Source organism: Hyperolius riggenbachi, chromosome 1 (genome assembly GCF_040937935.1).
Source record: "Hyperolius riggenbachi isolate aHypRig1 chromosome 1, aHypRig1.pri, whole genome shotgun sequence".
NCBI lineage: Eukaryota > Metazoa > Chordata > Amphibia > Anura > Hyperoliidae > Hyperolius > Hyperolius riggenbachi.
Window position 1 is genome coordinate 329792863 of NC_090646.1, and position 25266 is coordinate 329818128.

At 45.9% G+C, this 25266-nt stretch overlaps 1 protein-coding gene across 3 annotated transcripts in view; it reads left to right on the forward strand.

Moving 5' to 3' along the window:
- Positions 1–25266, forward strand: part of PIGG (phosphatidylinositol glycan anchor biosynthesis class G (EMM blood group)) — a 137984-nt gene that overhangs the window by 36150 nt on the left and 76568 nt on the right. For all 3 annotated transcript variants that reach the window (XM_068233895.1, XM_068233896.1, XM_068233897.1), the window contains 2 exons: positions 7255–7464; positions 8696–8884. In XM_068233895.1, the coding sequence (XP_068089996.1) occupies positions 7255–7464; positions 8696–8884 (399 nt within the window). The remainder of the gene's footprint in view (positions 1–7254; positions 7465–8695; positions 8885–25266) is intronic.

Below are 25266 nucleotides of genomic sequence, written 5' to 3' on the forward strand. Positions count from 1 at the left end.
GTCTAAGTCAGGACTGAGTCAGCCACTTACATACCTGAAGTTGAACTCTTTCAGGCAGAGAAAGGAAAAAAGGTATGCTGCATAGTTATTTGTGTGCTAGGCACTATAAATACACATGTCTAACTCATCATGTCACATGTCACCTCCGGTATCCTTTAAAGAGAACCAGAGATGATCTAAAGAAAAGATTTTATACATACCTGGGGCTTCCTCCTGCCCCATACACACGGATCGCTCCCACGCCGCCATCCACCGCTGTATGTATAAATACACACTGGGGGCACATTTATACACTAGGAGGCGGCGGCGGATGCAGCAGAAGCTGGGGACTCCTCTGATACCCAAGAGATGTCATGCTAAATTCAATGGGGATTCGGTCTTAGGTATATGGCCATCTGACAGATCTCTCTCTAATCAGATTGGATAAGAGAGAGATTTGTCTATTGGTGAAATATGCCCATCGTCACTAGATGTATGGCTGCCTTTACTCTAGCATGGCAGCATTAGGACACTGCAGTGTCATTTCTGTAAGTTCAGGTCCTTTTCAGTACTAGGAGTGGAGGAGGGTAGGGGGAAGTACAGAAGCCTTTACAGCCTGTCTCCCTGACTTCCAGAGCACAGGTTCAGGGTGGAGGAATGGGCGCAGGGCTGCTCTCTGTCACACACACCACACTTACCTTTCTCCATTAGAATTCCATTCTCTATCAGCCAGCCATGTTTGACTGGGCGGCTTCCTGGGGGAGCAGCTGGATGACATAACTGACAGAAGTCAGTGAAGAAGAGTGAAAAAAAACAAAGGAACTGTCTACCAATCTTACTAATCTAATTACTAACTTACTAATGTATGACTCCTTATTAGGTGCAGTCTTTAGAACAACTGTGCAAAGAGCTTTTTATCTTCGCCCCTTAGCTGTGTCTCTCAGGACTGTGGAAAAAAATACCTTTTTTTTCTGGACTGCCTGAGGATTGGAATGCCTTTGAAAGCGCCCCATCCTGACCTGATGACCTGCCGCTCAGAGGCCGGAGCCTCTCTGGCCTCTGTGTCGTCCCGGCCCTCAGTGTGCTCTTTGCGTATATCTCTGCAGCAGCCTCTGGAGAGATACGTAGAGGGCGCACTTCTCCTGCATAGCCTGGCTCCGATGACGTCAGTGACGGAAGCCGGTTCTCGTAGTTGCGGGCAGCGGTGGACGGCGGCATGGGAGCGATACGTGCATATGGCGCAGGAGGAAGCCCCAGGTATGTATAACATCTCTTCTTTAGATCATCTCTGGTTCCCTTTAAAGGGAAGTGACGCGGCGGGTAGGGCCGATACGGAGGAGGCGGGGGAGCGGCGCTGACAGACAGCGCTTAGATAAACATTGTGCTGGCGACACGCTGTGTGTCGCCAGCACTGCGGGGGTATAGCGGCGCGCAGGGGGGTCTTTGAGGCACACCATGGGGCAACAGAGGCTGGTGTTAGTGTGCACAACCAGCCTCTGTGCCCCACTAGCATAATAAAATCCCACCTCGGGTTCTCTTTAACCACTTACCGACCGCCCACTGCACAGGGGCGGCCGGGAAGTGGATCCCGCAAGGACCAGCTCATGCCCAGAGGCGGCAGTCCTTGTAGGGGCATGGGCGGAGCGATCGCGTCATCCGTGACGCGATCCTCCGCTGGGGACTGGCTCCGCCCCCCCTCGCGCTGTAACTCGCCGGCCGTTCGGAAGCGCCGGGGGGTACTAGCACCCGGATCGCCGCATACAAAGTGTATAATACACTTTGTAATGCATACAAAGTGTATTATACAGGCTGCCTCCTGCTCTGGTGGTCCCAGTGTCCGAGGGACCACCAGGGCAGGCTGCAGCCACCCTAGTCTGCACCCAAGCACACTGATTTCCCCCTGCCCCCTGATCGCCCTCAGACCCCCCCCCCTGCCCACCCCCCAGACCACTGTTTGCACCCAATCATCCCCCTAATCACCCATCAATCACTCCCTGTCACTATCTGTCAACGCTATTTTTTTTTTTTTACTCCCTACACTGCGCCCTGCTCCCTCCTGATCACCCCCCCCCCCCCCGTGTACTGTATGCATCTATCCCCCTGATCACCTGTCAATCACCCCCTGTCACTGCCACCCATCAATCAGCCCCTAACCTGCCCCTTGCGGGAAATCTGATCACCCACCCACACCAATAGATCGCCCGCAGATCCGACGTCAGATCACCTCCCAAGTGCAGTGTTTACATCTGTTCTCTACCCTAAACACCCACTAATTACCCATCAATCACCCCCTGTCACTGCTACCTATCAGATTAGACCCCTATACAACCTACCATAGTGACAAAAAATAAAATCTTCTATGAACTCGCCATACACCAACAGAATATCTTGGGGTGTCTTCTTTCTAAAATGGGGTCACTTGTGGGGTTCCTATACTGCCCTGGCATTTTAGGGGCCCTAAACCGTGAGGAGTAGTCTAGAAAACAAATGCCTCAAAATGACCTGTGAATAGGACGTTGGGCCCCTTAGCGCAACTAGGCTGCAAAAAAGTGTCACATGTGGTACCGCCGTACTCAGGAAAAGTAGTATAATGTGTTTTGGGGTGTATTTTTACACATACTCATGCTGAGTGGGAGAAATCTCTCTGTTAATGGACAATTGTGTGTAGAAAATATCAAACCATTGTCATTTATAGAGATATTTCTCCCACCCAGCATGGGTATGTGTAAAAATACACCCCAAAACACATTATACTACTTCTCTTGAGTACGGCGTTACCACATGTATGGCACTTTTTTACATCCTAAGTGCACTAAGGGGTCCAAAGTCCAATGAGCACTTTTAGGCTTTACAGGGGTGCTTACAAATTAGCACCCCCCAAAATGCCAGGACAGTAAACACACCCCACAAATGACCCCATTTTGGAAAGTAGACACTTCAAGGTATTTAGAGAGGGGCATGGTGAGTCCGTGGCAGATCTCATTTTTTTTTTTGTCATAAGTTAGCAGAAATGGAATTTTATTTTTTTCTTGTCACAAACTGTCATTTTCCGCTAACTTGTGACAAAAAATATCTTCTATGAACTCACTATGCCTCTCAGTGAATACTTTGGGATGTCTTCTTTCCAAAATGGGGTCATTTGGGGGGTATTTATACTATCCTGGAATTCTAGCCCCTCATGAAACATAACAGGGGGTCAGAAAAGTCATAGATGCTTGAAAATGGGAAAATTCACTTTTTGCACCATAGTTTGTAAACGCTATAACTTTTAACCAAACCTATAAATATAGGCTGAATGTTTTTTTTTTTAATCAAAAACATGTTTGTCCACATTTTTCGTGCTGCATGTATACAGAAATTTTACTTTTTTTGAAAAATGTCAGCACAGAAAGTTAAAAAAATCGTTTTTTTTGCCAAAATTCATGTCTTTTTTGATGAATATAATAAAAAGTAAAAATCGCAGCAGCAATCAAATAGCACCAAAAGAAAGCTTTATTAGTGACAAGAAAAGGAGCCAAAATTCATTTAGGTGGTAGGTTGTATGAGCGAGCAATAAACCGTGAAAGCTGCAGTGGTCTGCATGGAAAAAAAGGGTCTGGTCCTTAAGGGGGGTAAAGCCCACGGCCCTCCAGTGGTTAAGCTGCAGAAACAGCTCAAGGATGATCAAGGGAAACAGAAAGCACCTGAGTACCATTTTGAGCTTTATAGCAAAGGCTGTGAATACTTTTGTACATGTTCTTAAATTTATTTATTTTTTTATTTGTAATACATTTGCCAGTGTGTAGAATTCTGAGAGGGAAAAAAAAAATCAATTTTGGAGTAAGGCTGTAACAACAAAATGAGGAAAAAGTGATGCTCTGTGAATACTTTCCTCATGCACTGTGTATATACACACACACAGAAGTTATGCTATATTGATTACATTTTGTCCGTGTCATCATTGGTTTCTAAGTGCATGATGTTGAAAAATCGGCTCATAATATCCTTTGTTTCGTTTACAGATTGTGCCAGAATTGACTAAAGTGTAAGATGTAAAAGATGGAGGCTTGTAGCGTGATTCGTTCTTGCATTTAAAGGCTTATAGTGCCTGACCCAAAAAATCCTCTTCATCCTGTTCCACCTCCATCAGCATCTGTCTTGAAAGTTCACGCCATGTTTTTTTGGAAATGGGTTGGTAAACGTGGAACCCAGCGTGCAGACACCTTAGACGTGCAGTTAGTTATGAATAATTTTCCACACACTATCATGCCTGGGGCCTGTTTCATTCATTATCATTGGGATGGTTGTTCGTCTGTCTTTCGGGATTAAACAGTCTACTTTCTTTACTGTGTGGCCACATCATCCATCAATGGTGGTCTTCCAGGTCTTGGCTCATCTCTGAGGAACATGTGACCACTTTGGACATCTCTTTCTACCTCACAATAGTGTCATAAGATAGGCAATTGATTCCATAAACTGCCATCATCTCCTCATGAATTTCCCAGGCAATATTACTCTTCAAATGCAGGAACTTCATCATGCTTTTTGGTTCGTATCATCCACTATTTATTTTCCTTCTTATTGGTTTTGTCTTCATCATGCTGTGAGCCTCAATCTTTTCCATCTCACACTTAAAGAGACTCTGTAACAAAAATGTCATCCTGTTTTCTACCATCCTACAAGTTCCTAAACCTATTCTAATGTGCTCTGGCTTACTGCAGCACTTTCTACTATCACCGTCTCTGTAATAAATCATCTTATCTTTCCCCTGTCGGACTTGTCACCCTGTGTCTGGAAGGCTGCCAACTCTTCAGTGTTGTGGATCTGCTATGCACGCCCCCCTCCAGGCCCCCTCTATGCATACTCCCGAGTGTGTTATTTACATAAGCCAGCAGCATCTCTGCTCTCTTATCTTTTACAGGATGGATAAATCCTCCTCTGATGTGAAAGGATTCACATACTGAGGAATTACAGACACCGGGCAGAGCTGTCTGCAGGAAGAAACAATCAGCCTGTCACTCTTCAGTGGATGAGAGCTGCAGGAGGAAAGAAACACACAAATGATCTCTTGAGATTCAAAAGGAAGGCTGTGTACAGCCTGCTTGTGTATGGATGTATTTTCTATGTGTGGACATACTGTACGTCAACCTACTTCCTGTTTTGGTGGCCATTTTGTTTGTTTATAAACAAACTTTTTAAAACTGTTTTTGACTACTTTTAATGCGATGGGGATCGGCAACATTGCGACAGAGGGGAATAGGAGATGTCCCTTAACGCACTGGTATGTTTACTTTTGTGCGATTTTAACAATACAGATTCTCTTTAAAGAGACTCCGTAACAAAAATTGCATCCTGTTTTTTATCATCCTACAAGTTCCAAAAGCTATTCTAATGTGTTCTGGCTTACTGCAGCACTTTCTGCTATCACAGTCTCTGTAATAAATCAATGTATCTTTCCCCTGTCAGACTTGTCAGCCTGTGTCTGGAAGGCTGCCAAGTTCTTCAGTGTTGTGGTTCTGCTATGAACTCCCCCTTCCAGGCCCCTCTATGCACACTGCCTGTGTATTATTTAGATTAGGGCAGGTTCTCTATTCTCTCATCTTTTACAAGCTGGATAAATCTTCCTCTGAGCTGGCTGGGCTTTCACATACTGAGGAAATTCAGACAAGGGCAAAGCTGTTTGCAGGAAGAAAAGAGCAGCCTGAAACTTCAGTGCATGAGAGATGCAGGGGGAAAGAAACACACAAATGATCTCTTGAGATTCAAAAGGAAGGGTGTATACAGCCTGCTTGTGTATGGATGTAATTTCTATGTGTGGACATACTGTACATCAACCTACTTCCTGTTTTGGTGGCCATTTTGTTTGTTTATAAACAAACTTTTTAAAACTGTTTTTAACCACTTTTAATGCGGCAGGGAGCGGCGAAATTGTGACAGAGGGTAATAGGAGATGTCCCCTAACGCACTGGTATGTTTACTTTTGTGCAATTTTAACAATACAGATTCTCTTTAAGTCACTTCTGGCACAATCTGATGGAATCTGGAGAGGAGGGAATGTTAAAGGCCCACACACGTCTGATTTTTTTAAACGACGGGTCGTTTGGACGTCCCGTCGTTCAGTCGTCCGGACGTCAAATCAGGCGTGATAAGACTGGTCTTGAGCGATCCGCCTGGCGGATCGCTCAACACCAGTCTTATCAGCCGAACGACGGACTGTACACACGCCTGATTTGACATCCGGACGACTGAACGACGGGACGTCCAAACGACCCATCGTTTAAAAATCAGACGTGTGTATGGGCCTTAAGGCTCATACACACATCTAACAAATCCAACCAAATGAAGTCTGATTTTGGTCTGTTTGACAACAATCAGGCATGTGTGTACGTGTGGCAAACGACTAGACGAGCAACTGATAACGGGCCGTTTGTCCGATCCATCTGGGTAATCAACTCACATTGGGATGATATTTTGCTGTTGACCACGTGTGCACAAGTCATTTGTGGGACGTGCACTTATTTCGAATGAGGTCATGTCGTGCAGTCCATTACGCATGCATGCACAGTATGCAAATGAGTGGGTAATTTAGCTGATTGGTGAGCGGAAAATACAAGTCATGTCAACGGTTTGTCCTGGGGTAGATCATGTCGTAGAGTTGGCCGTGCATTTTGTTGGACGTGTGTACGAGCCTTAAAGGATGCATGAGGCGAATTAAAGAAAATCAGATTTACTTACCTTGGGCTTCTTTCAGCCCCTAGAAGCCTATGAGTCCTTTCCCGCAGCTCCACTCTTCGTCACTCTCCTGGGGTCCCCTCCGCAGCAGCCACCAACCATGTGTGCGGCTGCCCTGATTGCAGTCACACTCCCGTCGCCAGGATCAATCTGAGCCTGTGCATAACTTTCCCAGCGAGGGGAACACAAGCAGCGCGGTCTTGCACATGCGCAGAAGCCACCGACGCTTAATCAGTTGCCTTACACTTAATCAGTTGCTCTGTTATAACTGAAAGGATAACTGATTTTCAAAGTAATGTCCATGTTTTCCTATGGCACCTTTCACACTTAGCGCGTTTTAACTGAAATCTTTTTCACAATGCACTGCTATGGAGAAGAAAAAAAAAAAGTGTACTAACTGATTAAGTGTAAATGGGGCCTTAGGGTTTACCACTCTAATTTATATACCTAATTCCCATATTAAATGAATTGCCCTTTTTTGTTGGACTAGTGTACTTGTTTTTCACTTGACCCTTGTGATTTGATATTTGAGTGTCTTTCTATAAAGAAGTTCTGTATCTACAGGCCCTGATGACTGGCAGCATACCTGGGTTTATTGATATTGTTATGAACCTAAACTCGCAAGAACTACAAGAAGACAATCTCCTATGGCAAGCGAAGCAGTCAGGAAAAAGATTAATTTTCTATGGCGATGATACCTGGATAAGACTATTCCCTAAACATTTTGTGGAGTACGATGGAACATCATCATTCTTTGTTTCAGATTTTACAGAGGTATGCTGGCAGGTTTAAATCAGATGTATCTATGCCGGTGTTTTAGGATGAAAAAATGCAGAATTATATATGTGCAAACTCGTTTCTCAAGTTGTTTTATGTATGTACACCTCATGAAGCTTGTGCTTGCCAAGAACTCTCAGGCATAGGAAAAATGCAGCTGCTGTAAAAGTGTCCTAATTGTTTATACACAATTTCCAAGCTTTCCCACTGCTTTGAATTTTCTAAAATAAAATATATCCTCACACTGCGCACTGACTGTCCCAACTGCTATCAGTTGCCACAAATGCATTAGTGTGGCGTGCTGGTGTCACATTCCAGGACATTCTGACCAGTTGCCTGGGTCTTACCTGGATGCAGTGGTTGGACCCCTTCTGCCCACAACATGCCACACCCTACTCTCTACTTTGCTAGAACACACACACACTTCACCCCACTTTTGCTAAGCATGTGAAGTCAGGTGAGTTTTTAACATGCCTACAGTGTGTTATTGAATTTGTTGCCTAGTGTGGTTGTTTTCAGTCGAGTGAAAAACAAAAAACTGTATGCTTGTAGGTAGCAATACACACACTGAGAAACCATGTTACTTTGAAATTGCCAAAGAAGAACAAACAACCAGGCTAGGTAGCTTGCGCTTACAGCATTAAGGTGCCCATTATTTTAGGAGTGTATGGGCAGATCGACCAAGAGGCAGATTTCTCTTTGATCAAATCTGATTGGGAGATCTGTTGGCTGCCCATACACATGTTACACCATAGTCGAAAGGCACCCTGGTGAGGGTATACGTGTGCTAAGCTGATATGGCGCTGTGGTCCAGCAGCTCCCAAAGCATGAGAAGTAGTGATCAGCATCCCCACAAATATGTATTTAAGCTCTTTATTACATAAAGATAAAGCCCAGGGACATCGACAGACGCTGTTTTGGAGGTGAACTCCTTCCTCAAGCTGTATAGGCTCACTCCTATACAGCTTGTGGAAGGAGTTCACCTCCGAAGCAGCGTCTGTCGCTGTCCCTGGGCTTTATCTTTATGCAATAAAGAGCTTAAATACATCTTCGTGGTGCTGCTGATCTCTACTTTTCTTGCTGCCCATACACCGCTGACTGATGTCAGCATAAGATAGAGAAAGAGACACAGCCCCCAAATGAACTCATTTTTTGTATCATATACTTAGGTTATGTTTAATTCAGGTGATATAAATTTGTGTACTAGATGTTTTATTTTTTCCTCTAGGTTGACAACAATGTCACCAGACATTTAGATGATGTTTTAAACAGGAGTGACTGGGATATGTTAATACTCCACTATCTTGGCTTAGATCACATTGGACATATGACTGGTCCACATAGTCCGTTGATTGGGCCAAAGCTTTCTGAAATGGACAATGTATTGAGAAAAATTCACTCTGCTCTCTTGTCAAAGGTGAGATCAATGTTTTTCTATCTTATTCTATTTAAGTATTGTTGGAGAGGACTAGCAAGAAAACTGAAATTTGTTTTATAGCTCTGTACCCACTTGAGCTGAGAATGGACTTTTTTTTTTTTTGTATGTTCTCCGCTCATCGCATAACTGCCAGTGAATGGTTCCTAATTTAAATATAGGAGCTGGGCACACTTGCCACTCTGCAACGTATACATGGTCTCCATTGCGGTAAGCACTTCTGTGCCTTCTGCGATAATCCCGGGCAGGTGGATGCGTTCACCTTATAGCCTATGGTGGTAACCAGGGCAGTTTCCAGGCTAAAATGCACCCAGGGCGAGAGTGTTAACCCCCCCCCCCCCCGCGGAGCCAGGTATACATGCCCGCAGTATAGGTTAGCCAGGTCTAGTTGCACTCAGTATAGGTAGCCAGCTATAGGTCCCCCCAGTATAGGTAGCCAGGCATAGTATAGGTAGCCAGGCATAGGTGCCCCAGTATAGTTGCCCCCAGTATAGGTTACCCAGGTAGGTGCCTCCAGTATAGGTAGCCGGTATAGTTGCCCCCAGTATAGGTTAGATAGGCAGGTGCCCCCGGTATAGGTTAGATAGGTAGGTGCCCCCAGTACAGGTTAGCTAGGTGGGTGCCTCTAATATAGGGAGTCAGAATAGTTGCCCTAAGCCTAGATTAGATAGGTAGGTGCCCCCAGTATAGGTTAGTTAGGTAGGTGCCTCCAATATAGGTAGCCAGTATAGTTGCCACCAGTATAGGCTGGGTAGGTAGGTGCCCCCAATACAGGTTAGATAGGTAGGGGCCCTCCAGTATAGGTTAGATTAGGAAGATGCCCCCCAGTATAGGTTAGATTAGGTAGGTGCCCCCCAGTGTGGTTAGATTAGGTAGGTGCCCCCCAGTATAGGTTAGATTAGGTAGGTGCCCCCCAGTATAGGTTAGATTAGGTAGGTGCCCCCCAGTATAGGTTAGATTAGGTAGGTGCCCCCTCCAGTGTGGTTAGATTAGGTAGGTGCCCCCCAGTATAGGTTAGAGAGGTAGCTGCCCCCCAGTATGGAGGGGGGAGTCAGCCGCGGGGAGGGCAGCCTGACCTCTCCCTCCCTTCCTCTCCGCGGGCCGCCCTCCGTGCTCCCCCCTCCGAGTGTGACTGCAGGGAAGGGAAGCGATGTGTACAGAGCGCAACTCACCTACCTGGTTCCAATCGCCGCCGGTCTCCTCCTCTGTCTTCTCCTCACAGCCGCTGATACACACGCTGCTTCCAGCTAAACAGGAAGCAGCATGTGTATCAGCGGCTATGAAGAGAAGAGGAGACCGGCGGCGATTGGAACCAGGGAGGTGAGTTGCGCTCTGTACACAGCGCTTCCCTTCCCTGGCCTGCAGTCACACTCGGAGGGGAGAGCACGGAGGGCGGCCCGCGGAGAGGAAGGGTGGGAGAGGTCGGGCTGCGGCTCCCCCCTCCATTACAGCACCCACAACTCCTTAAGCGGCCGCACGGCCCTAGAAATGGGCCTGGTGGTAACGCATCTGCCCCGGGATCCAGCTGAACCACAGCAGGCCATCTGGGTGGACGCTACACTGTCCCTTCCCGCTGGCTGCATGTGATCCGGCACCAGTAGGAACCGAACATTAAGGGCTCTTTCACAGTGGGACGTTAGTCACACGTTATAAAAAATTATAACGCAGACTAACGCACAGCAATACAAAGTCTGTGCAACATTCACAGTACACACGTTGCGTTGTCTGTAACGTGTAGCAATATTTAGAAAGTGCTGCATGCTGTGCGTATAAACAATACATTTGCTGCGTTGTGTGTTGCACATGCTCAGTAAGGTTTTTTGTTTTTTTAAATGTAACGCATGCGCCGTTTTTGTTCCATCAGTATGCAACAAAAACGGCGCACCAAGAGACACAACGCAGTGCAAAATAATGTCCAATTTCATAACCTACATGCGCTGCGTTAGGTGCACGTTGTGCGACTTTAACGTCGCATCAAACGCAATGTCCCACTGTGCAAGAGGCCTAAGATTTGAAATTGTGCAAAGCAGCGGAGTGTACCTTGTAGTAGGGATTGTTGTACAGTACCACATTTTAATTTCTGATAAATATATGAATGCAGAGGCTGGGTTATGATGTGGCCAGGATGTTCCTGTACTTCCCTACACTAAAGTCCATACGTCTTCAGGAACCTGGTGGGATGCAATGGGATCCCCTATTACAAAGCCTATAGTAAAGGAAAATTGGTAAAGTTGCATAACATGGCACATTGTCAGTGGCTTAATTATTTTAAGGACACCTAAAGTGAGAGGGATATGAAGGCTGCTAAATGTATTTCCTTTTAACAATACTTGTTGCCTGGCAGTCCTGCTTATCTTTCATGTATCAGTGTTGTCTGAATCACACCAAAAACAAGCATGCGGCAAAGACAGTCAAACATATGATCTGCGTGATTGTTCAGCGTTTAACCACTTGAGGACTCAGCCTTTACCCCCCCCTTAAGGACCAGCGCTGTTTTTTCCATTCAGACCACTGCAGCTTTAACGGTTTATTGCTCGCTCATACAACCTACCACCTAAATGAATTTTGGCTCCTTTTCTTCTCACTAATACAGCTTTCTTTTGATGCTATTTGATTGCTGCTGCGAGTTTTAGTTTTTATTATATTCATCAAAAAAGACATGAATTTTGGCAAAAAAATGATTTTTTTAACTTTCTGTGCTGACATTTTTCAAATAAAGTAACATTTCTGTATACATGCAGCGCGAAAAATGTGGACAAACATGTTTTTGGTTAAAAAAAAAACATTCAGTGTATATTGATTGGTTTGGGTAAAAGTTATAGCGTTTACAAACTATGGTGCCAAAAGTGAATTTTCCCATTTTTAAGCATCTCTGACTTTCCTGACTACCTGTCATGTGGTGCTAAAATTCCAGGATAGTATAAATACCCCACAAATAACCCCATTTTGGAAAGAAGACATCCCAAAGTACTCACTAAGAGGCATGGTGAGTTCATAGAAGATTTTATTTTTTGTCACAAGTTAGTGGAAAATGACAGTTTGTCACAAAAAAAAAAAAAAAAAAAAAGTTTTCCATTTCTGCTAACTTGTAACAAAAAAAAATGAAATCTGCCATGGACTCAACATGCCCCTCAATGAATACCTTGAAGTGTCTATTTTTCAAAATGGGGTCATTTATGGGGTGTGTTCACTGTCCTGGCATTTTGGGGGGTGCGGAATTGTAAGCACCCCTGTAAAGCCTAAAGGTAGTCATTGCACTGTGGGCCCCTTAGCGCAGTTTGGCTGCAAAAAAGTGTCACCCATATGGTATCGCCATACTCGGGAGAAGTAGTACAATGTGTTTTGGGGTGTATTTTTACACATACCCATGCTGGGTGGGAGAAATATCTCTGTAAATGACAATTTTTTGATTTTTTTTACACACAATTGTACATTTACAGAGTTATATCTCCCACTCAGCATGGGTATGTATAAAAATACACCCCAAAACACATTGTACTACTTCTCCTGAGTACGGCGATACCACATGTGTGGCACTTTTTTGCACCCTAACTGCGCTAAGGGGCCCAAAGTCCAATGAGTACCTTTAGGATTTCACAGGTCATTTTGAGAAATTTGGTTTCAAGACTACTCCTCACGGTTTAGGGCCCCTAAAATGCCAGGGCAGTATAGGAACCCCACAAATGACCCCATTTTACAAAGAGGACACCCCAAGGTACTCAATTAGGATTATGGTGAGTTCATAGAAGATTTTACTTTTTGTCACAAGTTAGCGGAAAATGATTTTTATTGGGTTTTTTTTTACCAAGTGTCATTTTCCGCTAACTTGTGACAAAAAATAAAATTTTCTATGAACTCACCATACTCCTAACGGAATACCTTGGGGTGTCTTCTTTCTAGAATGGGGTCATTTGTGGGGTTCCTATACTGTCCTGGCATTTTAGGGGCCCTAAACCATGAAGAGTAGTCTGGAAACGAAATTTCGCAAAAAATGACCTGTGAAATCCTAAAGGTACTCATTGGACTTTGGGCCCTTTAGCGCAGTTAGGGTGCAAAAAAGTGCCACACATGTGGTATCGTCGTACTCGGGAGAAGTAGTACAATGTGTTTTGGGGTGTATTTTTACACATACCCATGCTGGGTGGGAGAAATAACTCTGTAAATGGACAATTGTGTGTAAAAAAATCAAAAGATTGTCATTTACAGAGGTATTTCTCCCACCCAGCATGGGTATGTGTAAAAATACACCCCAAAACACATTATACTACTTCTCCCGAGTACGGCAATACCACATGTGTGGCACTTTTTTGCACCCTAACTGCTCTAAGGGGCCCAGAGTCCACTAAGTACCTTTATGATTTCACAGGTCATTTTGAGAAATTTGGTTTCAAGACTACTCCTCACGGTTTAGGGCCCCTAAAATGCCAGAGCAGTATAGGAACCCGACAAATGACCCCATTTTAGAAAGAAGACACCCCAAGGTATTCCGTTAGGAGTATGGTGAGTTCATAGAAGATTTTATTTTTTGTCACAAGTTAGCGGAAAATGACACTTGGTAAAAAAAACCAATAAAAATCATTTTCCGCTAACTTGTGACAAAAAGTAAAATCTTCTATGAACTCACCATACTCCTAATTGAGTACCTTGGGGTGTCATCTTTCTAAAATGGGGTCATTTGTGGGGTTCCTATACTGGTCTGGCATTTTAGGGGCCCTAAACCGTGAGGAGTAGTCTTGAAACCAAATGTTTCAAAATGACCTGTGAAATGCTAAAGGTACTCATTGGACTCTGGGCCCCTTAGCACAGTTAGACTGCAAAAAAGGGCCACACATGTGGTATTGCCGTACTCGGGAGAAGTAGTACAATGTGTTTTGGGGTGTATTTTTACACATACCCATATTGGGTGGGAGAAATATCTCTGTAAATGGACAATTGTGTGTAAAGAAATCAAACAATTGTCATTTACAGAGATATTTCTCTCACCCAGCATGGGTATGTGTAAAAATACACCCCAAAACACATTGTACTACTTCTCCCGAATACGGCGATACCACATGTGTGGCACTTTTTTGCACCCTAACTGCGCTAAGGGGCCCAGAGTCCAATGAGTACCGTTACCATTTCACAGGTCATTTTGAGAAATTTGGTTTCAAGACTACTCCTCACGGTTTAGTGCCCCTAAAATGCCAGAGCAGTATAGGAACCCGACAAATGACCCCATTTTAGAAAGAAGACACCCCAAGGTATTCCGTTAGGAGTATGGTGAGTTCATAGAAGATTTTATTTTTTGTCACAAGTTAGCGGAAAATGACACTTGGTAAAAAAAACCCAATAAAAATCATTTTCCGCTAACTTGTGACAAAAAGTAAAATCTTCTATGAACTCACCATACTCCTAATTGAGTACCTTGGGGTGTCTTCTTTCTAAAATGGGGTCATTTGTGGGGTTCCTATACTGCTCTGGCATTTTAGGGGCCCTAAACCGTGAGGAGTAGTCTTGAAACCAAATTTCTCAAAATGACCTGTGAAATGGTAACGGTACTCATTGGACTCTGGGCCCCTTAGCGCAGTTAGGGTGCAAAAAAGTGCCACACATGTGGTATTGCCGTACTCGGGAGAAGTAGTACAATGTGTTTTGGGGTGTATTTTTACACATACCCATATTGGGTGGGAGAAATATCTCTGTAAATGGACAATTGTGTGTAAAAAAAAATCAAAAAATTGCCATTTACAGAGTGATTTCTTCTACTCATCATGGGTATGTGTAAAAATACACCCTAAAACACATTGGTCTACTTCTCCCGGGTACGGCGATAGCACGTGTGGCACTTTTTTTGCAGCCTAACTGCGCTAAGGGGCCCCAACGTGCAAAGACTACCTTTGGGCTTTACAGGGGTGCTCACAATTTAGCCCCCCCCCCCCCACATGACAGGACAGTTAACAAACCCCACAAATGACCCCATTTTAAAAATAAGACACCACAAATTATTCCATGAGGGGCATGGTGAGTTTATAAAAAAAAATATTTTTTGTCACAAGTTAGCAGAAAAGGATACTTTGTGAAAAAAAACAAAAAACAACAATTTATGCTAACTTGTGACAAAAAACAAAATCTTCTATGAACTCACCATGCACCTCACGGAATACTTTGGGGTGTCCTCTTTCCAAAATGGGGTCATTTGTGGGGTCTGCCCTGGCATTTTAGGGCCTCTGCAATCATTACATGTATGGCCAGTATTTCTGCTATACTCCTTATATTGGGCATACAGGTAGTGCATTCTGGGCTGAAAGGAAAAATGAACGGCAAACATCCCTTCATTCACATCGATCAATGTGGATGAACAAATATCTGCCAAAAAATGTGAAACAAAAAGAAAAGAAAGAGGGACATAGGAGCTGCCACCCCAAAAATCCAAACCCACCAGCTCGTATGCCCAGGCAAACCTGATTTATTCATCCACATCGATCGATGTGAATGGAGAAATCATTGCTTGAGTTCTTTTTTGATACAAAGTGCTTGCCAAAGCATATGAACCCCAACACCGCTCCTCGGCCCATATGCCTCGGCAAACGTATCTTTTTTACTGTGGAGGAGAAATCTCGTCCTACAGCGCTGCATGCACCGATTTTGTGTAACCTGACAGACGCGCAATGTTCTGTCAGGATGCACCATCAGTGCTGCAGCTGATTGATTGATTGATTGGTCGGTCGGTCTGGATAGAAAAAAGAGAGAAGAAAAACGAAAAAACAAAACAAAAAGGAGGGGAAGGTGTCCGCCTGGACATAGGAGCTGCCACCCCAAAAATCCAAACCCACCAGCTCGTATTCCCAGGCAATCCTGATTTATTCATCCACATTGATCGATGTGAATGGAGAAATCATTGCTTGAGTTCTTTTTTGATACAAAGTGCTTGCCAAAGCATATGAATCCCCAACACCACACCTTGGCCCATATGCCTCGGCAAACGTATCTTTTTTACTGTGGAGGAGAAATCTCGTCCTACAGCGCTGCATGCACTGATTTTGTGTAACCTGACAGAAGCGCAATGCTTCTGTCAGGATGCACCATCAGTGCTGCAGCTGATTGGTCGGTTGGAAAAAGAGAGAAGAAGAAAAAAAAAAAAAAAAGCAAGCAGCAAAGCACTTCAATAACATTAACTTTTTAAACTTTATTAAATATGTTCAAACCAAACAATAACATTGGTAACCAAATATGAACTTTTTTGCTTACCTGTTTTTTTTTTTTTGTTTTTTTTACCTGCGAGCTGAGGATAAACTTCTCCTCCCCCATGGGTCAATGTGCAAAGTGCAAATCGCACAGATATGTGGCGAAGTACATTATGCATTCTGTCCCAAGTGAAAGGAGAGGTTTCTGGCAGGCCAGTGTATTTGGATCTCTCAAAACCTGATGTTTGGGTTCACACTGCATACTGGCCTATCCGGTCGGTCGAGCCCGCCGCACCGTCTCGCCCAAAATAGATCTTCAGGGAATACCACAAGAGTAGCATTCGGCCTAGTAATTAACTGCTTCGCCGTAGACTAACATGACTTCCGGGCCGACCCAAATTGCCGCAGAAGCCACGCAGTAACGTAGGCATGCACTAGCGTTAAGTCAAGCACTTCCGGCGTAGGGGGGGGACCGCAAAGTGTGACTTTTGCTAGGCAATTTGCCCTAACGCATCGCGCCAGTGTGAAATAGCACTGAGAGACCCTTGTGTGCCTACTGCTGTGTCTGTAGTTCCCTAGGTTCTAAAAGTGTGCCTTCTCGTGGTACCTCTCATAACACTCCCCTAGGCATAGGCCAGGCTGGTCAGGACAGCGGGGACAGTAAACGGGGGAGTCACGCCTTATTCCAGCCTTGCTGCAGACACGACATCTTTTTCTGGGGTTGCGTTGAGTTGGTGTACTGGGAATCGGGTAGGCGTAATGCCTTCCATGCAGCCGGCTAGTTGCATTTGGGGGTTGGGCTCTGGCACCTTCTGGATAGAGGAGTGCCGAAACAATGTCTTCCTGGAATTGAAGGAAAGATCCAGTTCTCCCAGCCTTACTGTAGAGAACAAAGCTGTTGTACATCGCCAATTGAATTAAATACACAGACACTTTCTTATACCAGCGTCTGGTTTTCCGGGAAATTAAATAGGGCCCTAACATCTGGTCATTGAAGTCCACCCCTCCCATGTTGGCATTATAGCTGTGGACGGCGAGGGGCTTTTCAATGACCTCTGTTGCCCGTGTAATTTGTACTGTCGTGTCTGTGTGAATGGTAGACAGAAGGTAAACGTCCCTCTTGTCCTTCCATTTCACCGAGAGCAAGTCATCGGTACACAAGGCGGCCCTCTCCCCACGTTGAAGTCTGGTGTTAACGAGCCGTTGGGGGAAGCCCCGGCGACTAGGCCGCACGGTGCCACAGCATCGGATTCCTTCTAACTTTAAGTGCTGAAAGAGGGCCACACTTGTGTAAAAGTTGTCCACATAAAGATGGTACCCCTTCTGGAACAAGGGTGACACCAAGTCCCACACAATCTTTCCACTGCTCCCCAGGTAGTCAGGACATCCGACCGGCTCCAATTTTGAGTCTTTTCCCTCATAGACCCTAAAACGAGATGTATAGCCTGTGGCCCTATCACAGAGCTTATACAGTTTCACCCCATACCGGGCGCGCTTGCTTGGGATGTACTGTTTGATGCCAAGGCGCCCGGTAAAATGTACGAGGGACTCATCTACACAGATGTTCTGTTCAGGGGTATAAGCATCTGCAAATGTGGATGACAGGTGGTCTATGAGGGGCCGAATTTTGTGGAGCCGGTCATAAGCTGGGTGGTCTCTTTCATGACAGGTGTCGTTGTCATTGAAATGCAGGAAGCGCAGGATGATCTCAAATCGCGTCCTGGACATGGCAGCAGAGAACACGGGCATGTTATGTATTTGGCGTGTAGACCAATAAGAGCGCAATACATTTTTTTTGGTAATACCCATGTTGAGGAGAAGGCCCAAAAAAATTTTCAGTTCGGAAACTTGGAGTGGTTTCCACTGAAAAGGCTGGGCGTGGCAGCTTGTCGGATTGGCAGTTATAAATTGTGTGGCATAACGGTTGGTCTCAGCCACAATTAAGTCAAGGAGATCCTGGGTGAGGAACAGTTCAAAAAAGTCTAGGGCCGATCCTAGTTCAACTGTCTCCACCTGGACTCCAGACTGGGCGGTGAAAGGGGGCAGTACGGGTGCGGCGGGATCAGGGGAATGCCAATCAGGGTTTGCCAGCACCTCTGGAAAACCAATGGGAGTACGGGCCCGTCTACTTGGTGGCTGCGAATCGGGTCTTAATTCACGTACCACCGAACCAGTTTCTACTTCCGGGCTGGTGTTCGCCACTTCACCAGGGTCTTCTACGGAAGTACTGGTGTTGAGAGGTCCAGGAGATGCTGCGCTGCTGGTGCATGCCTCACCAAGAAAAATCAGATCAACGCCAGCATCACTCTGCTGCCCTTGAGACTGATCTTCCGCCACCTGCAGTCCAGTGACATGGGGTGTGGTACGCCTGGCTCTAGCCGGGACCTCAACCTCGTCATCGGAACTATCGGTCAGAGAGCCACTGCTGTCTACAGGATCGTACTCTGAACCAGAAGATTCGTCGAATAAGTCGACCCAATCATCCTCATCCGACTGGTCCATGTACCTGTAGATGTCTTCATTGGAAAACCTCTTTTTTGCCATGGTGGCCTGCTAAATTTAGGAGGTATTCCTCTGAGACTACCCAGGAAAAAGAGCACCTACCTAGCGAAATGGAGTACTTGAGAGGTAGAAAGCTGTGGTCACTGAGTTTTGATTAAAAAAAAAATCAAAACTGCTGTTTACAGTGCCACAGCTAGTGTACAGTGTTTTTTGCAGTGATCAGAAAAAATAAATTTCTGTCACTGCGGTGGGGCGGGCTGAACGCAGTGCAGGCGAACGATCAGGTCTGATCGGGCAAACACTGCGTTTTTTTGTGGATCCTAGTGACCCTAATATAGATCTGACTGTGATCACTAATGATCACTTACAGATACTATATAGTACCAATGCTGATTAGCGACAGTGATGACGCTAATTAGTGACTGTGGTGCAGTGGGCTGAGCACTAACTGACACTAACAACCCTTTTGCCTAGCTAACTGGCCTAACTGTTACCACTAGTGATACTAAAAAAGTGACAGTTTTCACTGATCACTGTTTTTAGATCACTAGGATAGTGACGGTGAGGGGGGGTTGGGGTTGGGGGATCAGAGAGCAATCACAAATAATCAAAAACAATCACGAGGCAATTACAACACAATTACAGCAATCTGCGCAATCAAAGCCAATCATGGAGCAATTGAATCCAATAACACGACCATCAAAAACCAATTACGTGACAATCGAAGCCAATCACACGACAATCGATGCTAATCACAGGGCAATTGAGACAATCGAGACACAGGGCAAAACAGCCAATCAGAGGGCAATTGGCACAATCAAAACCAATCAGGGCAATTGAAGCCAATCACACGACAATTGAAAACCAATTACGTGACAATCGAAGCCAATCACACGACAATCGATGCCAATCACAGTACAATTGAGACAATTGTAGCCAAACAAAGCACAATCAAGCCTTACAGACAGGAGATAAGATACACCATGGCAGGGGGGAGAATATACGCAAGCAATGCACTAGTAAGGTGTGGGGAGGATCTGAGGGGGTGGGTGATCAGAAGCCCCTAAGGGGTAGTTGGGGGTCTGATCTGATGGATAGGAGTGACAGGTGGTGACAAGGGGTGATAGATGGGTTATTGATGGGTGATAAGTGGGTGTTTACAGCAGGGAAAAACAGATGCAAACAATGGACTGCTGATGTGATCAGGGGGGGGGGGTCTCGGGGGGGATCTGAAAGGGTGGGTGGGTGATCAGAAGCCCCGGGGCAGTTGGAGGTCTGATCTGATGTGGGGCAGTGACAGGTGGTGACAAGGGATGATTGACAGGTGACTGATAGGTGATTGACAGCTGATCAGTGGGCGATTACAGGGAGATAGATAGTATACAGGGGGGGGGGGGGGTCAGGGGTGGGGGAGATCTGAAGGGGTGGGTGGGTGGGTGATCAGATACCCCTAAGGGGTAGTTGGGGGTCTAATCTGATGGATGGGAGTGACAGGTGTTGACAGGGGGTGATAGATGGGTTATTGATGGGTGATAAGTGGGTTTTTACAGGGAAAAAAAGATGTAAACAATGGACTGCTGATGTGATCAGGGGGGGGGGTCTCGGGGGGATCTGAAAGGGTGGGTGGGTGATCAGAAGTCCCTAAGGGGCAGTGGGGGGTCTGATCTGATGTGGGGCAGTGGCAGGTGGTGACAAGGGATGATTGACAGGTGACTGATAGGTGATTGACAGTTGATCAGTGGGCTATTAGAGGGAGATAGAGATATGCAGTATACAGGGGGGGAGGGAGGGGGGGAGATCTGAAGGGGTGGGGGGTGATCAGATAACCCTAAGGGGTAGTTGGGGGTCTGATCTGATTGATTAGAGTGACAGGTGGTGTCAGGGATTGATTGATGGGTGATATGGAGGGTGGTTGGGTCTAAGCTGCGTGCTGCAGGGGTGTACAGGGGGGGGTCTGATGGGTGCTGCGGGTGATCCCAGGGTCTGTGGGGCTCCTAAAGAGTGTGGTGCGTTCACTCACTGTGCCTGCTCTCCTCGCCGGTGGTCGATCGCTAAGTGTGACCACCAGCGGGGAGGCAGGCAGTATAATACAGTTTGTTAGGTAAACAAACTGTATTATACGATTTCAAGTGGCTAATTTGAAAAGTTACAACCCGCCGGCGCTGCGGATTGGCCGGTGGGTTGTAGTCACAAGGGGGCGGCACCACGTGACACAGCGATCGCGCGGCTCCCGCCGCGCGATCGCTGATTAATCACCGAGAACCTGGCGACGCACATGTGCGTGGCTGGTCCTCCAGGAGCCACTTTGCCGACGCGCGTTATGAGTGTGCGGTCGGCAAGTGGTTAAGGCTAAACGTATTAGAGGCAGAGGATCAGAATGAACGCCAGGCTATTGCATATTTTGCAAGAAAATAATTATGCCAGCCTCCATTTCCCTCTAACGTCGGGTGTCCTTTTAAAGGATATCCGCAGCCAAATGAAAAAGTTTGGTTTTACTTACCTGGTGCTTCTTCCAAACTTTCAATCCGCCCCAAATATCCTTAAATGTGCACTATAATGTTCTCCTAGCATTTGTCCTGCTGCTCGATGACCACTACATTTAACTTCTCATAACAAAGCTAGTTATCACGCTGCCAAATTGTGGTATTGGCATGCAGAAGTGGTAAAACTGATAATGAATTCCCAATAGTCTCTCTAAATAATATAGTATTAATGTGTCCTGGATTTGCACAGAAATAAACCAGATAGCCACTTTTGGCAGTGAATACACAAGGTCATACATCCAGATAGTAGTGAAATTATGTTTTATTAATAGTAGTACACTATTATTAGATTACACGTGAGAACACTGCAGACCTTGAACAGAACTTAAAATCCCAGCAAGCCCAACACCAGACACCAGTAAACGCAGTTCAGTTGTACTGTGCATGCACAAGACGCTCCCGTCATCAGGACCGTGATTGAGGGCGTATGCGACCAGGGCTGCACAGGCGCAGTGGCCATTGACTAAGTTGCCAAAAACGGGTTGTTGCGAGGGACCGGAGAATCGGTTTGTCCCGGCGCGGGCACATGGTGGCTGCAGGGGGCTGGTAGAAGCCCCAGGTAAGTTAAAGGTTTTTTTTGTTTTGTTTTTTATCGCTTCGTAAAAAGAAAAAAATACTTAGAGGAACTTAAGCCTAAACAAACATACTGTCATTAAGTTACATTAGTTATGTTAATTAAAATGGCTAATATTATCTTTTACCCACCCTGTTTTAAGGCAAATGTTTGTGATTTCATTGGGGCAGCCATCTTTTTGGTTGAAAGGAGGTGACAGGGAGCATGTGACACAGTTCCATCTGTCCTATATCCTGATCACCCCTCCCAGCTGCGCGCGGTAGTCTTCAAATCTCAAATTAAAAATAAAAAAACAACGAATTTGTGCCAAAACAGCAGAACGAGAACATCATCAGAAATCCCATCATACTTTGCACAGCATAAGGGGAAAAATGCCCAGGCAGTTTTCTTCTGTGCAGCTAAAAATGAGGCTTGGGTAAAAAGGTAAAAGTTCTGCTGCTGTGAAAGAAACGCCAAGCCTTTTCAGTGCTGCTGAGTGGATTTTTAGTCTGGATGTTCACTTTAAGGAGAGCCTTTCTGTTCCTCTCACGGTCTCTGCGTTCCAGCACTGGCTCTCCCGATCAAATCTCCCACCACGGGAGGCTTCAGAAGTCTTCAGAAGCCCGAGTGCTCCCAAACACGGATGGCACCATACTTCAAGTGCACGAGAGAGCGTGCTCGCGCATGCTCAGTATGGAGCGGCTTGTCTTTGGGAGCACTCGGACTGCTGAAGACTTCCAAAGCCTCCAGCAGCGGCAGGGAGCAGTCATCGCCCCATAGGTCGGAGACTGCTAACTGGGGAGCCAGCGCTGGAACGCAGGAACCGTGAGAGGAACGGGAATGCTCTATAGGACCCAAAGTCTTCCATCTCCTTAGATAAGTTTTTTTTATTTTTTTATGCACTTCAGATTCGCTTTAATAAGCACACAAATGTATACAATCTACAAGATTTGTAGAGAACAAGGGTCAGTAACAGAAGGCAAAACAGATCAGAACAAGGATCGAGATCAAGTGTTTTTTTTTTTTTTCCCCAGACACTCAGCAGCTCAGAGCCTAGGAGCTGAATATTCTGTCACTGGTCTGGAGCAACTAGAGGCCTTAAAAAGGGGGGTACTTAGGGAGGGGGAAGCCCTAATGGATCCTAATGAGGCTTCCCCCATCCTCTTCACCCTCTGGGATACAGTGCCGACAGCCCCAACAGCGGCAATGTAAATATTAACCTCATCGGCTCCAGAGCAGGTGCATTAGCGGTTTTCCGATGGGCTCTGGTGGAAATAGCCGAGCCTAATCCGGTCTGTTCTACTGCGCGGGGGTAAGGGCGCCTGTAACGATCAGCTGGTTCACCTCGCTGCACTCCCGATGTCTGCTCAGTGTATGTGATGTAAGTAGCTGCAGCCATGTGCATCATTCACCTGATCCGAGGGTGCCTGTGGCGAACAGCGGCTCCTATCTTGCTCGCTCATTCCCCCTAGTGCCAGTCGCATGCGTAGTAACGTGACCAGGAAGTGCCAGTACTAGGGGGAAGGAGTGAGCGAGAGAGGAGCTGCTGTTCCACCCTCAGGTCAGGTGAGTGATGGAGGACAGGAGGAGAACACAAGGGGATAGGAGGACACAATAATTGGGGGGAGAAAATCTACGACACGCCCCTGAACCATGGACGCAACAGTATGTATGTATATGTATGTATGTATGTATGTATGTATATATATATATGTGTGTGTGTGTGTGTGTGTGTGTGTGTGTGTGTGTGTGTGTGTGTGTGTGTGTGTGTGTGTGTGTGTGTGTGTGTGTGTGTGTGTGTGTGTGTGTGTGTGTGTGTGTGTGTGTGTGTGTGTGTGTGTGTGTGTGTGTGTGTATGTATGTATAAAAGAAAACCTTTTCCCTGGTTTTCTCTCTGTACATTATCGGGACTCAGCGTCATGACGCTGAGCCCCAATGATGTACAGAGAGAAGACTGGAGCTACCCAGGGGCAAATCCAGGATTTTCAAGGGGGGGGTTCCTGATAGGTCTCTTTTGGCAAGCCGCACACTACCGCGCATGCGTTTGCCCACAAAATCCACATGATGCACAGCATTTCTCCACAAAATACACACAATGCGCAGTGTTTCCCTACAAAATACACATGATGCAGTAGCGTTTCGCCAAAATATATATAATGTGGCAGTGATTAAGTAGCCAGATAACCCCCTTTATTATGGATAACGAAATTACCCCACCCCTCTTTAGTATAGGTGACCAGATGACCCCCATTTATCACACAGGTAGCCAGATGAGGCCCCCCCCAGTTAGGATAAGTAACCATATGATCCCCATTTATAGTATATAGCCAGATAACTCCCCGTTCAGTACATTCCCCCTTGTATTTCGCCAGATCCCCCTTGTATATATGGCCAGTGTATATAGTCAGATCCCCTGTATATATAGCCAGAGATCCCCCCCCTGTATATACCCATATACCCACTGTATGCAGCCAGATGCCTCCCCCTGCATATAGCCAGTGTATATAGCCAGATCCCCCTGCATATAGCCAGTGTATATAGCCAGTTCCCCCTGCATACAGCCAGTGTATATATATAATCGTAATGTGGGCAGCAGCCATCAGAAAATAATCGTAATGTGGGCAGCAGCCAGCAGTCATCAGAAAATAATCGTAATGTGGGCTGGAGTCACCAGAAAATAATCGTAAAGTGGGCAGCAGTCACCAGAAAATCACAATGTGGGCAGCAGGCACCAGAAAATCGCAATGTGTGGGCAGCAGTGACCAGAAAATCGTAATGTGGGCAGCAGAAACCTGAAAATCGCAATGTGGGCAGCAGACACCTGAAAATCGCAATGTGGGCAGCAGTCATCAGAAAATCGCAATGTGGGCAGCAGTGACCAGAAAATCGTAATTTGGGCAGCAGACACCTGAAAATCGCAATGTGGGCAGCAGACACCTGAAAATCGCAATGTGGGCAGCAGACACCTGAAAATCGTAATGTGGGCAGCAGACACCTGAAAATCGCAATGTGGGCAGCAGTGACCAGAAAATCGTAATGTGGGCAGCAGTGACCAGAAAATCGTAATGTGGGCAGCAGACACCTGAAAATCGTAATGTGGGCAGCAGACACCTGAAAATCGCAATGTGGGCAGCAGAGACCAGAAAATCGTAATGTGGGCAGCAGACACCTGAAAATCGCAATGTGGGCAGCAGTCACCTGAAAATCGTAATGTGGGCAGCAGACACCTGAAAATCGCAATGTGGGCAGCAGTGACCAGAAAATCGTAATGTGGGCAGCAGTGACCAGAAAATCGTAATGTGGGCAGCAGTCACATGAAAATCGTAATGTGGGCAGCAGACACCTGAAAATCGCAATGTGGGCAGCAGTGACCAGAAAATCGTAATGTGGGCAGCAGTCACATGAAAATCGTAATGTGGGCAGCAGACACCTGAAAATCGTAATGTGGGCAGCAGAGACCTGAAAATCGCAATGTGGGCAGCAGAGACCTGAAAATCGCAATGTGGGCAGCAGAGACCTGAAAATCGCAATGTGGGCAGCAGACACCTGAAAATCATAATGTGGGCAGCAGACAACTAAAAATCGCAATGTGGGCAGCAG